General features: G+C 53.4%; 1 protein-coding gene across 5 annotated transcripts in view; it reads right to left on the bottom strand.

The window, feature by feature from the left end:
• MYO18A (myosin XVIIIA) overlaps window positions 1–12,415 on the bottom strand; it is a 94,622-nt gene extending 82,207 nt beyond the window's left edge. For 4 of the 5 annotated variants that reach the window (XM_080826223.1, XM_080826226.1, XM_080826225.1 and 1 more), the window contains exons 1-2: window positions 12,318–12,415; window positions 231–1,307 (exon numbers count right to left, since the gene is read on the bottom strand). In XM_080826223.1, the coding sequence (XP_080682349.1) occupies window positions 231–1,229 (999 nt within the window). In that variant the 5' untranslated portion in view covers window positions 1,230–1,307; window positions 12,318–12,415. The remainder of the gene's footprint in view (window positions 1–230; window positions 1,308–12,317) is intronic. The other variant, XM_080826224.1, reaches the window with a different exon arrangement.
• Between the last annotated feature and the right edge of the window lie 339 nt (window positions 12,416–12,754).

The raw sequence follows: 12,754 nt of genomic DNA, 5'->3' as shown, positions 1-12,754 counted from the left end.
CCTTGATTTAGGGTTCAGGAAACAAGGTGCCCAAAGCCTTCACCCTTGTCTCCTGAAGCCTATATCCCCATGGACCACCCCGTGCTAAGGTGGTTCCGCCCTGCAGGCCAGGTAAGTTGTCCCTGGGGCCAAGAAGTGGCACAACTTCACAGCTCCTGGGTACCCCAGTCATCCACCCAAGTACAGTTCCCAATCCTGGCTCCTGCCCAGCTGCACAGGGGGACACTCACATCAGCTGGCTCCCTGTGGGGTCCGTCGCCACTCCGCAGCCAGCTCCGGCTCAGCTCGCTGAGCTCCGGGATGGGTTGCACCTTGAGCCGCACACTGTCCCCAGACTGCCGGATCATCTCCACGATCTCGTCCCTGGACTTGCTCTCCACGTTGTGCCCGTTAATCTCCACCAACCGGTCACCCGGCACCAACCCCAGGGCCAGGTCCTTGGTGCCCGCGCCGGGCTCAGCGAAGTGAACCACCCTCCGGTAGACCTGGCCCTCCGGGCCCCGATCCAGCATGGTCGTGCGGCGCAGGGAGAAGCCGAAGTCTCCAGTGGGCCTCCGCTGCAGCTCCAGCTCCCGGAGGGCGGGTGGTGGCAAGGGTACCACGGGGGGCAAGCGCAGGTCAGCCGGGAATCTTTTCGTCACCAGCTCCGGGACCCGTGACCGGGGCCCTGGCCGAGTGAGACCAGAGCCAGGATGCTGCACCAGCTGTCCCTCGAGGGTCCTTACCTCCACCTGCGGGGATGGGGCGGCAGAGTGCTCGGAAGGGGTGGAGGTCTCTGAGGCGCTCTCATCCCGGCTCCGCTGGGAGAAGGAGAAGCGCTTGACGATCATCTGTGAGTTCTGCTTGGCCAGGGAGCCGAACTTGGCCGCCCGCTGCAGCACCGAGCCCCGGAAGCTGCCTTCCTCGCCCTTGAGGTCATCGCTTGAGCTGGCAGTGCTCAGGTGGCCCGAGTCCAGGATGACGCTGCCCCTGTTGCTGTCGGAGTCGATGTCCGTCAGGTGCAGGTCGGAGCCACTGGCCACCTTGATGGGGATGGGGTTGGAGATTTCCAAGCGTGTCTTGGACTCACGTTTGGAGGAGCGGTTCAGGTTGAAGAAGCCACGACGCAGGCTCATCTCCTCGAGGCTCCTCAGCTCCGCCGCCGACATCCGCTCCTTCTTCTCCTTCTTCTCCTTCTTCTCCTTCCGCCCACCATCTTTGTCCTTGTCTTTCTTCATTAGGTTAAACATGGTGGGGTGTTGCTTTGGGGAGGCACCCCCGGAGGATTACGGGTGCTTAGCACAGGGCCCTTGTACCCCACCTTGCTGCTGCAAACAGAAGTAGAGAGAGAGAGAGATTATTCGAGCAGAGCCTCTTCCCATGTCTCTAGTCCAGACAAGGCGAACTAATGAGCACAGCTCCTCCTCACTGAGAGCGGGCTCACTCTGTGCCAGGTGCTTGGCTTGATACAATACCGTCTCTGTTAAGTTAATCCTCACAGCACTGCTACGGGAAGGTCTGCGATTACCCCCATTTTACAAATAAGGAAACTTGAGGTTTTGATAAGGATTGTAAAAATGCAGACTCCAGAGCCTGTCATCGCCTTTCATCCCTGATAGGTGTGCACCGAGGTAGCTCCCAGAGCTCGGACCTCCTGGCAGGACGGTGCCATCAAGCTGACCTGGGGCCTGACTCAAGATTCAACACAAAGGAAGAAGGAAAGAGACACAAAAGCCGCCTTAGCCACTGCCTGACAGAGAAGCTCAGAGCACCAACCCTTATTTTGTGATTTCCAGCTGCCGGGCACGTGACCCACACTCTCATTTGAGCCTCGCAGCCTCCCCGAAAGGCAGGTGTCATTATCTCTACAAATGAGAAAACGGCACAGAAAATTAAGTATATGTTAGCTGTCACCCGGCTAGTCGGCGGCAAATACTGTTTTCTCTCTGGGCCTGTGGTGCTCCAAGTGAAGCAGGGAGGGAAGGGGAAGTTCCAGACTGGACAGAGGACAGACAGCTGAGAGGTGGGGGGTTGGGTCTGCTGGATAAACAGGATCCTGAAAAACTCATATCCTTTTCCCCAGACCAACAACTAAATATAGCCTTGGGAAGAAAGTTGTGGCAGCCCAAGAGACAAGCCAGTTCGGGGACACCTGCACCCACGGCAGGCACCCGACTGGGGACAGGACTGAGAAAGACCTGGTGGGGGTGGAGTTGAAAGCCAGGAAACACGTTCTAACCAGCCGGGAACAAGGAGTAGAAGTAGGCCATGCCACCTAATTAGAAATTAAGTGCAATTTTTTTCTTTCTCCAAGAAGGCCTCCCCCTCTGAGTTCCAGACACACGACCAACGAGCTCACTTCTTCCAGCAATGACCTTCTGTGAGGCCCCGGAGAGGCCTTTCCTGTCCTCGTACCCCACCGCCATGACCAAGAAAGGCCCTCCAGGCTCCCCAACCTACTGAGAGGGACCCCTAGCCCTGACACAATGCCTAGGGGGACATCAAGGCCAGGAACTCCCAAGGGTCCTGGTGGCTCTGGCTAATTGCCTCCTCCCCGCCCAGCACCCTGACCCATGAGGTTCCTGAGAGATCAGTGTATCCTTCCCAGAGCAGCGCTCATCACAGAAATATGATTCAAGTCCCAGGTGTGACTTAAAATTTCCTAGCAGCCACACTAAAAAAGGTAAGAAGAAACAGGTGAAATTAGCTTTAATGATATACTTTCATATAAATATATCCAAGATAGTGTCATGTAATCTACATGAAAATTATCGAGATAGTTTACATTCTCTTTTCCATAAGAAGGCTGCAATGTCCCATGTGATTTCTACACTCAGAGCACATCTTAATTCAGAATAACTATATTTCAAGTATTCAACAGCTACTGGCTATTGAACTGGGCAGTGCAATTCTAGAAAAATCTTTAATTGTAGAGCATATCCAAAGCGGTGGGGAATCTGGCCCAGTTACTAGCTCCCTGTGGGCCTAACAGGCACCCCTTGCCCCCCTGACCTATTTCTACCTAGTAGAACAAAGTTCCCTCTGGACTTTTTGGTTCAAAATGCTCCATGCACACAGTACCTGGGAGAGGAAGACAGGAAGTCTGGGGTCCCAAAGCGCGAAGCCAGGGGCAGCCCTGTCCATCTGAGTCTGGGCTGATTTGGGGTGGGGGGCTACCCTCTTCAGGGCTCTATTTTGACCCGGGGAGTCTCTCTTTCTCTCTTTTCTCTTGAATACTGATGGGGTAGGGCACAGACCTACCATATAACAGAACGTGGGATCTTCTGGTGGTCACTGCCTCTACCCAACACTAACACTGTCTTAAAAGGCTGATTTAGGGGTGCCTGGGTGGCTCAGTTGGTAAAGCATCCAACTCTTGATTTCGGCTCAAATTATGATCTCAGGGTTGTGGGAAGGAGTCCCGTGTCAGGTTCCAGGCTCAGCATGGAGATTGCTTAAAATTTTCTTTCTTCCTCTCCCTCTACCTACCCCACCCCCATGCTTGCAATCTCTCTCTCTCTCTCTCTCTCTCTCTCTCTCTCAAAAAAGGACTGATTTAGAAGATGGCTCCAAAGGCACCCATGTGGGGAATGAAGAAAGAAACCCACCTTGGGGACTGGAAGGGGACAAATGTGTCCGCTGGCCTCAGCTTCAGCCCAACCATGAGAACCCAATTGCCTACCCACGCTATCCCAGCAAGACACCTCTTTTGGTCTTCAATTCTTACTCTGTAATCCTTACCCAATCTTGACTCTTTGCGGGGTGGAGACTAGACATCTGAGCAGTATCAACGGACAACAGGCCCCAGAATTCTAGAATCTTTGGGCTGGAAAGGTCCCTGAGAAGTAATTTCATGGAAATCCCTGTCTTGGCAAAAGCCTGCCCCTCACTGCCATTGTGATGGATAGGAACCACACACAGTCAGCCCTAGAGCAGCAGTGTGGGGGTGGTGATAGCCGCTGGCCAGGAAGGTTAGCAGGTTTGCTATCTAGGCCCAGATCTGCCAACAGATCACTAGGGGACCTTCAGCCTGTCACTTTGCTCAAGGCTGGACAGGATGACCTAGGTCTCTTCTAGCTCGAAAATTCCAACTATCTAAGTCTCTTGTGGACACAGGTTGTTTATTAACTTGCTGCCAAATTTACCCCTCTCATCCCAACCCTGGAGCCTCTGGAGACTGAGTCCATTTCAGGCCTCCCCTCAGCACTCCTGTCCTGCCAAAGTCATGCACACGGCTCCCAAGGTACCCCTTCCCCACTGTCATCCCTACAACTGCCTGGCTGTGGCCTGGGTTTTCTCCTGTGCCACCTGTCTAAAGCCACCTGCGACCTCCCTGTCCAGGGTCAGGCCCCCGGTACAGGTGCTGCTGCTCCTCTGTTCCTTGGAGCCCACTCTGCTGGACCCTGGGGCTCTGTCACCTTCTTCTAGACCTTGGAGTTTTCAGCATCTCTTGTCCCCAGACCCAAAGACTCCAGCAGCGATGACATCGGCACCTTCCCATTCTTCATTCTGGGCTCCCCTTCATCTCTTACCCTGTCCCACGAAGGGAACCTTCCAGTTTTCTGACCTCCTTCTCTGGCTTTTTCCCCTGAGCCTATTCCAGAGGGCCTTTCCTAATTTTACGTGGAGGAAAGGTATGCATATAAGTTAGGGTCTGTACCTACATCATCGTGACCCCGCTGCTCCCCAAATCATCACAGAGTACAATCCACTTGGTCAACTCAGAGGCCTCAGTATGTTAGGACAGAAAGCGTCTTGAGGGGGGCGCCTGGGTGGCTCAGTGGATTAAAGCCTCTGCCTTCAGCTCAGGTCATGGTCCCAGGGTCCTGGGATCGAGCCCCGCATCGGGCTCTCTGCTCAGCAGGAAGCCTGCTTCCCTTCCTTCCCTCTCTCTGCCTGCCTCTCTGCCTACTTGTGATCTCTGTCAAATAAATAAATAAAATCTTAAAAAAAAAAAAAAAGAAAGAAAGCATCTTGAGGGCAAGGACCATTTGACTCCAATATGCACCAACCAGTTCATCAACCAGAGAAACGATTTACATATTCATACAATGGAATACTACACAGCAAGCAAAAGGAAGCAATCACTGATCCACAAAACAGGGATGAATCTCAAAAACAGGGGGTCAAATGACAGCAAAAGAAGGCTTTGACAACAGAGTACATACTAGTATGGTACTATTTATATGAAGTTCTAGTACAGGTGGTCCCTGACTTAAAACGGTTCGACTCACCAATTTTTTGACTTGACGCTACGCATGTGTGAAAGCAATCTGCACTCAGTAAAACTCATACTTCACATTTTGAATTTGGATCTTGTCCTGATGTAGCGATATGCAGTGAGAGTCTCCCTAGGGATGCTGGGGAATGGAAGCAAGACGCAGCTCCCAGGCAGCCATGTGATCACAAGGATAAACAACTGATACACTGGCAGCCATTCTGTACCCGTGCTGTACCATTCTGTCTTCACTTTCAGCACAGTGTGCAGGCAATTACATGAGATAGCCAATACTTGATCATAACATAGGCTTTGTGCTAGATGATTCGGCCCAACTGTAGCCTGATGAAGGTGTTCTGAGCACATTTCAGGGAGGCTAGGCTAACCTATCTTTGGTAGGTTAGGTGGATTAAATGCATTCTCGACTTATGGTATTTTCGAGTTACGATGGGTTTATCAGGAAGGAGGTAAAAACACTGTAAGCCACAGATGTGGATAGATAAAAATAAGCTATGGTGAAAAAAAATCAGAACACTGATTACCTCTGGATGGTGAGGATGGGGGTAGGGGTGGGAATTGGCTGGAAAAGGGCATGAGGGAACTTTCTGGAGTGATGTTCATATTACCTTAATTATCTTGATAGGGATTTGGGTTGACAGGTGTATACGTTTGCCAACAGTTATCAAATAGCATGCATAAGATCTGTGCATTTCAGGGACGCCTGGGTGGCTGAGTCGGTTAAGCGTCTGCCTTCGGCTCAGGTCATGATCCCAGAATTCTGGGATGGAGCCCCACTTCCGGCTCCCTGCTCAACAGAGAGCCTGCTTCTCCCTCTCCCTCGACTTGCTGCTCTGTCTACTTGTGCTCTGTATCTCTCCGTCAAATAAATAAATAAAAATCTTTTAAAAAAAGATTTGTGCATTTTATTATGTGAAGTGTTCACTCAAAAGAAAAAAGAACTGTAAACAAATACTGAAGTCTGCTTAATGATATGTATACTACAGTATTTGAGGCAAGATACACTGGTCTGGGTGGTTCCGTTGGTTAAGTGTCTGACTCTTGATTTTGGCTCAGGTCATGATCTCAGGGTTGTGGGATGGAGCCCTGTGTCCAGGTCATATCCCCGGGTCCAGTGTGGAGCCTGCTTGAGATTTTCTCTCTCCCTCTGCCTCTCCCCCGCCTCAAAAAATAAATTCAATAAGTAAAGATAAGTGAAAATCATGAAAGGCTTCAGATGTCAGGTAGCAAACCTAGGACCAAATCCAGGGTAATAGCTATGCAATCTTGGGAAAGCCACTTCACACCTCTGTGCCTCTGTTTTCCCATTTGTAAAATGGGGATAATAACAGCACCTACCACATACGGCATGGGAACTGACTGAAATTGGTCTATAAGCCCTCCAGATGACCCCAGCCCAGAGTAGGCTCTGGAGAACAGTACCCAATCACAGCCCGGCACATTTTTATCATCTAAATGGGATGACAAACAGCATAAGGTCCACAAAGTGTGCACCTCAGCCCAAGTATGACTAGAATAAACCCACACATAAACCTTAATGCTGGACAGAACATTTGTATATGGAAAAAAGTACCGCCCAAAGAGGTGAAGGCAATCCCGTGAGCACATGGCCAAGCCAGATCACACTGGTTCAAGTCCAGAGGGCCCAGGTAGCTACTGCCAAGACTAAATACAGGCAATTCATAGCTGTTGAAATACGAATGGCCAACAGACACGAACAGGTTTTCAGCCTCAGTCTTATCTGCACACACATGAAAGAACACACAGGTATACTGCTGTTCACTTGACAGTTTAGTAAAAACCACCATTATTAGTAACATGAATCAAATAGAAGATAGGAAGCAGGGTAGCTCATGTGTGTTGTTGGGAGTATAAATTGGCGTAGGGAGGGCAAGTTGGTGGTATCTGTGAAAATATTCTAATGTACATATTCTAGGCAATTCCACATACAGGACCTCGACAGATATGTTCACACAAGAAACATGGCTCATCTCTGCATCATTGTTTGCGATTGTAAAATTCTGTCAATATAAAGGTCCGTCACTGGAGGAAGAGCTAAATTATAGAACTGGGCAGTTATTAAAAAGAATGAAGGAGGGGAGCCTGGGTGGTTCAGTCGTTAGGCACCTGCCTTCTGCTCAGGTCATGATCCCAGGGTCCTGGGTTTGAGCCCTGCATCAGGCTCCCTGCTTGGCAGGAAGCCTGCTTCTCCCTCTCCCACTCTCCCTGCTTATGTTCCCTCTCTCACTTGTGTCTCTCTCTGTCAAATAAATAAAATCTTTTTAAAAAATTAAAAAAAAGAATGAAGGAGATCTGTATACACCAACCTGGAAAGACTCAAAACTATACTGTTAAGTGAAAAAACCCAAGATGTCAGATAATATTTAATTTTTAAAATCTTGTATTTTTAAAACTATGTTTATGTGTGCACATATATGCATGTGCATTATGTATGTATGTGCATTATGTATTATGTATATGCAATATTTGCATATGCATAGAAAAATGTATGCTTTCGGGAAGAGACAGATTTTAGAAGAGTCAAAGCAGATTTGTGTTTCATCTGTATTGTTCTATTTTTTTACAATGAGAATATTTAGCTAGTGTATGTGTGTGTGTGTGTGTGTGTATCTAGGCCTAGGGACTTTAGATAGTGGGATTATATATAATAGTTCTTCTACTTTTCTGTATGCTCTTTATTTCCTACAGAAAAAAATTTATATTTATATTAAACTGTGTTATGTAATATAATGTTATATACAAATCTATCGTAAATATGTATCATATGTACCCATATATATAATATCCATTACAAAACTTTATCTGGGGTTTTCGTGCAGTTGGAGCAAACAGGGGGAATACCACTTTAGCTTTTTATTTAATAGACTTCCTAGGAATTAAACCTTTTCCCAGCATATGTTAATTGTGCTATTTTTAAAGATTAAAAAGAAGAAAAAGAAAAAAAGAAAGGCTTGACAATCCATTTAGCACGAGAGCTGTGAACCAAGTTTGCAATGGGCAGGTTCAAGGCTTGCCATCTCATGCCTCAGAAAAGTTTCAGTGACTTGGGGGACTTGGTTAAAATAGATCTCACTAGTGTCTTGTGGCTTTAAGAGGGGACAGATTTAAATGGGTCACCCTGCAGCTGGCAAAGTAGAAACCCCAGGAAATGGAAACTATAACGTTAGAATCCCAAGACAAGGCGCCCAGACTTGGCTGCTGTGGGTGGACACTAAAAAGGGTCAGTCCCCCACACCCCACTCCCAGACCACACTCATAAATAAATACAAAGGAAATACTTTCCCAAGAGAGCCGGCCTCTCTCCCTTGGCCTCTGACCTCCCTAAGCGGCCGTTTCCTACAGCCCAGAGGCCTTTTTCGGCGCCAGCCCCGCAAGGAGGATTGCAAAGACGACCCTGTGGGGCTCGCGCGGCACCTGACCCGCCCCGGCGGCGGGGCAGGGAGAGTGGGGGGCCGCCCCAACCGAGTAGCGCAGGGTGACGCCGGCCGCTGCCACCGAGCCTCTTCCCGACCGGTCGCGCTAAGAGCTCCGCAGCACCCCGTGACTCACTGCCAGGTCACACGGAGCTTATCTGGCTCCAGGTGTGCTCGCTCCGACTGCACGCTTCTCACATGACATCAGCCCGCCCGCCGGCTCCGGCTCCCGCTCCCTCGGAACCCGCGGCCCCGAGCATTTCCAGGCAGCCGCCTCCCGCCGCGATGCCGTCTCCCCCGGAACGCAGGGATCCCGCAGGCCCCCGGAGGAACGGAGGAACGTGCCAGCGGCGCGGCCGAGTGCCCCGCTGCTCCTCCAGGTGCACCTCCTCGGCTCCCCGCGGGGTTTGCCGCAGCCGGCTGGGCGCTGAACTCAGGGAACACTACTCCCCCCTCCCTTCTGTGTGACCTTGAGCAAGTCCTTTCCCCTCCGTAGGCCTCAGCTATTTCAACTATAAAATCTCCGTGGGCCTGAGACTTCAGACTTGGCCGCAAGCGTTGCCTTTGATGGAGAGGTACTCTGTTCAACTCTAAATTGCAAAGGTTCTAATCCTGCTCTGCCTGTTGCTTGCTGTGTGACCTTGAGCCCATCATCCAACATCTCTGAATCTCTGAGAATAATATAAATAATCCCTTGTAAGTGATGGTAAAGTGCCTGGCAGAGAGAAAGGGCCCTGGGCCCTGTAAAAACCTCGGTCCACAGTTTAAAGTCCTGCCTGACTGTAAGCTCTTTGAACCATCAAGGGAATATGGATAATTTACAAGCCACACAGGTCCCACCTCAAGGAAAGGGAGATGGGAGAGGAGTGGAGGCTTTCCAGTTCTGCTCCCCGCCCCTCCTAACCCTAACCTATGGTGATGGGGGTGGGGCAGAGTGAGCAGATAGATCCTCAAGCACCAATGAGCCTGACCCGAAGTAGAACTTCAAAGCTCCATCAAGCCCCCCAGCCCCAGTCCTGGGGGAACCACTCTCACACCCTTGAACCTTTAAACTACGCCAGGCTAGAGCCCCTCAGCTTTACCCACCACGCCCAGGAGAGGCCTGGGACGAGACCTGGGGCCCAGAGCCACCAGCAGGACTCGGTTCACAGGACCCGTTTATGGAGGTCCAGTCCGTGGTGTCCACTTCAGGTGAGGGGTGTCTGGTGGCGGGGGGTGGGGTGGGGGAAGTACAGACCTCAGGTTTGAAGGAACCAGAACCGCCCTGCTGCTCTGGAGACCTGTGACACACCAAGTGTGGATCAAGGTTTCCTGAATTCCAGCAACTCCCTGCTCCACCCGAGCTGGGTGGATTCTCCTTTTCACGCTAGCCTCGCTTCTGCCCCACCCAGTCCAACTTCGGGGACCTGCCTCTGGGTGACCCTGGAGGTTTCAGGCCCAATTTCTGAAGACACATGCACCCCTTCATGAGCAGCCTGGAGCTGGACCGGTGAAGGGGGCTCCAGGCTCCAGGCTGGCTTCGCTGGGCTGCCAGGGAGTGAGGCTGAGAGACCGGGCAGGAAAGTCAGGAAGGGCACAATCCATAGTGAGGACTTCTGAGGAGAGCCTGGGGCACCCGAGGAAGCCTTCAGGCACACACCCTGGCACCTGAGCCAGGCCTGGAGAGCGTAAACAAACTAGATCTCAGAGCTGCCAGGCACCAGGTCATCAACAGTTCAAAGTTCAAAGCTTTCAAAGGAAGTGACCACCAGCGCTCTATCCCACCCACCCCCACCTGCGACCCTTCTCATTGTCCTAACCCTCCAACACAATAACTTCCCCCAACGCCTTCCTGGAATCGAGGCCCCTGCCCCAGCACACCAATGTCCCCAACCCCAAATGGACAAGCACACCCCAGGCTATATATAATTAGCCATGTCCAGCAACCAGGAGGATGTTTCCTGGAAAACCCTCATCACAAAAGGACAGAGGGGAAGCTGAGGAGGTGGCAGGCCACTGACAAAGAGCCAGCGAGGTCTGTCAGGAAGCCAGAGACCTCAGGAGAGCAACTTTCAATATCCCCAAATAGAAAGTAGCTTCTGAACCAAAAGGGTGGGGAAAGTTAGACAAGGCCTGGCCCATTGCCATGACAACAGGAAACCAACCTGCCCAAGAAAAGGGCTCCAGATCTCATAAGCACATGGAAAGGCAGCCTGACTGTCTGGCTAAAGCGATCTCACTCTTTACCTGCTGGTTGACCTTCCCTCCCTTCCGGCACGGACCCACTGCATGCGGACTTCCGACAGTTCACTCTCCTTGGGGGGATTTACAAGGCCTCCTCAGCACTACACATGCCAGGTACTCCAGAGACAAATGAGCCCACACACACCAGCCTGAATCACTGGCCAGGTGAAGTGGGGGAGGGAATCCGATTCCATAATTTGGGGGGTCCATCTGAGGGCAGGAAGGCACTAGGCGGGAGAGCCCCTCCCAGGAAGCATTGTCCCGGGGCCTCTCTACACAAACCAAGAGGACACTGCCAAACACATGCCCCATGGACCAAGTGACCAGGCAAAAGGAGCACCACTTAAAAAACATACTGTCTGCCTTCCTCCAACCCCATCCTTCTGCCCCCCTCCCCCCCAGGCCCCGTTCATTCTGGCTGGCAGCCTTTCTAACTAATCAGCAGGACACATGTGCCTTGCAAAAGGGTGACATCCCCATTCCCCCCTCCCTTCCCCCAACAAAGCCCCATGTGTGGTATGTCCCTGCAGGCCTTATCTCAGCCAGGAACATGACCCACTCCTCACCATGCTTGGTACCAAGCAGCACCCGCTCCCCACCCCAACACGGGGGTGGGGAGCAGCTAACCTTACCACCTCCCCTTCCCATTGGCGAAACAACTGGCATGACAGGTTAGCAGGGCGGGGCGTCCGGGCAGTCTCTCCCAGAGGCCTGGGGCAGGCTGTCCGACCTTCCCACACACACCCCACCCCTTTGCAGGGAAGGGTGAGGTGAGCAACCAGGCACCCAGACACCGGGGACAGCCAGCACTCCCTAGTCTCCAAAGCCTACCATTCACTCACCCCCATCTTCTGTCCCCGGGGAGGGGGTCTGGGGAAGCGGGGTCTCCATTGTTTTGCCAGCTGTCTAGCAGCTGCTCCTTTGAGAGGGAGCCCGCAGTCGGCCTGGCAGTGAAAGGGTGAAGGCCGCTGGGAGGGATAAAGGGCTCGGTGGAGGTGCTCGCCTTCCCCGCTGCTTCGCTCAGAGCCTCCCTCGCTCGCTCGGTCTGGGGGGCCTGGGCCTGCCCCCGAGAAGCCCCGTATCCCGGAGGCTGCAGCCTCCACCCGGCAGCTCCGAGCCACCTGGGCTCCCCCAAGCCCTCAATTCCGCCCGCCCCCCCAACCCGAGGGCCACCCTGCCCTGCCTCCGCGCGCCCCGGAGCCGACCAAAGGGGCCAGAGCTCCCCTCCCCGCCCCTCCCGGTCCGTTCCCCGTTCCTGGGCGCCGAGCCCCGCCGCGCAGCCGGGGACCGGAGCCGGGAGTCCGGGCCGCCGCTTCCAGGGGACAGTGGGGGAGGAGGAGCCGGCGGGCCCCACCGCCCGCCCGCCTTCCCGGCCCGAGCCCGCCCCGCCGCCCCACCGGGCCCGGACGGTCCCCGAGCGGCCGCCCCCGCCGCCCCGCGCTCACCGGCCGCCGGAGCCCGCCCGGCAGGCAGCAGAAGCGGAGACGCGGCATCCAGCGGCCCCGGCCCGGTCCGGGCTGGAGCGCAGCGCGGCGCAGCGCAGCGCCGCCCCCCGCAGCCGCGCGAGCCGAACCGAAAGGGAGCTCCCTGCTGGCGGCTCCGGGGATAAACGCCCGGCCTTCCTGGCAGCGGCTGGGCGCGCCTCCAGGACGGGCCATGTGGGCACCGGGCGCTGCTGCGGGAACCCTCTGTCCGCGTGCGAGAGGCCCCGCCTGGAGCTCCTGCGTGCACCGGGCACCGGAGGCCGCTGGGTACGCCCAGGGCAGGCACCGTGCCCTCCTGGAGGTAACAGGTTCCTCCCATGACCGCCGCTGGACCCGTGTCTAGGAGGGTGCTGCCCAGGGCAGTGCTGTCCCGAGGAAGCATTTATTTGAGTCTTGCT

Source organism: Martes martes (genome assembly GCF_963455335.1).
Source record: "Martes martes genome assembly, chromosome: 16".
NCBI classification, from domain to species: Eukaryota; Metazoa; Chordata; class Mammalia; order Carnivora; family Mustelidae; genus Martes; species Martes martes.
Note: the sequence above shows the minus strand (reverse complement) of the source record. Positions and strands in the feature narration are given on the sequence as shown.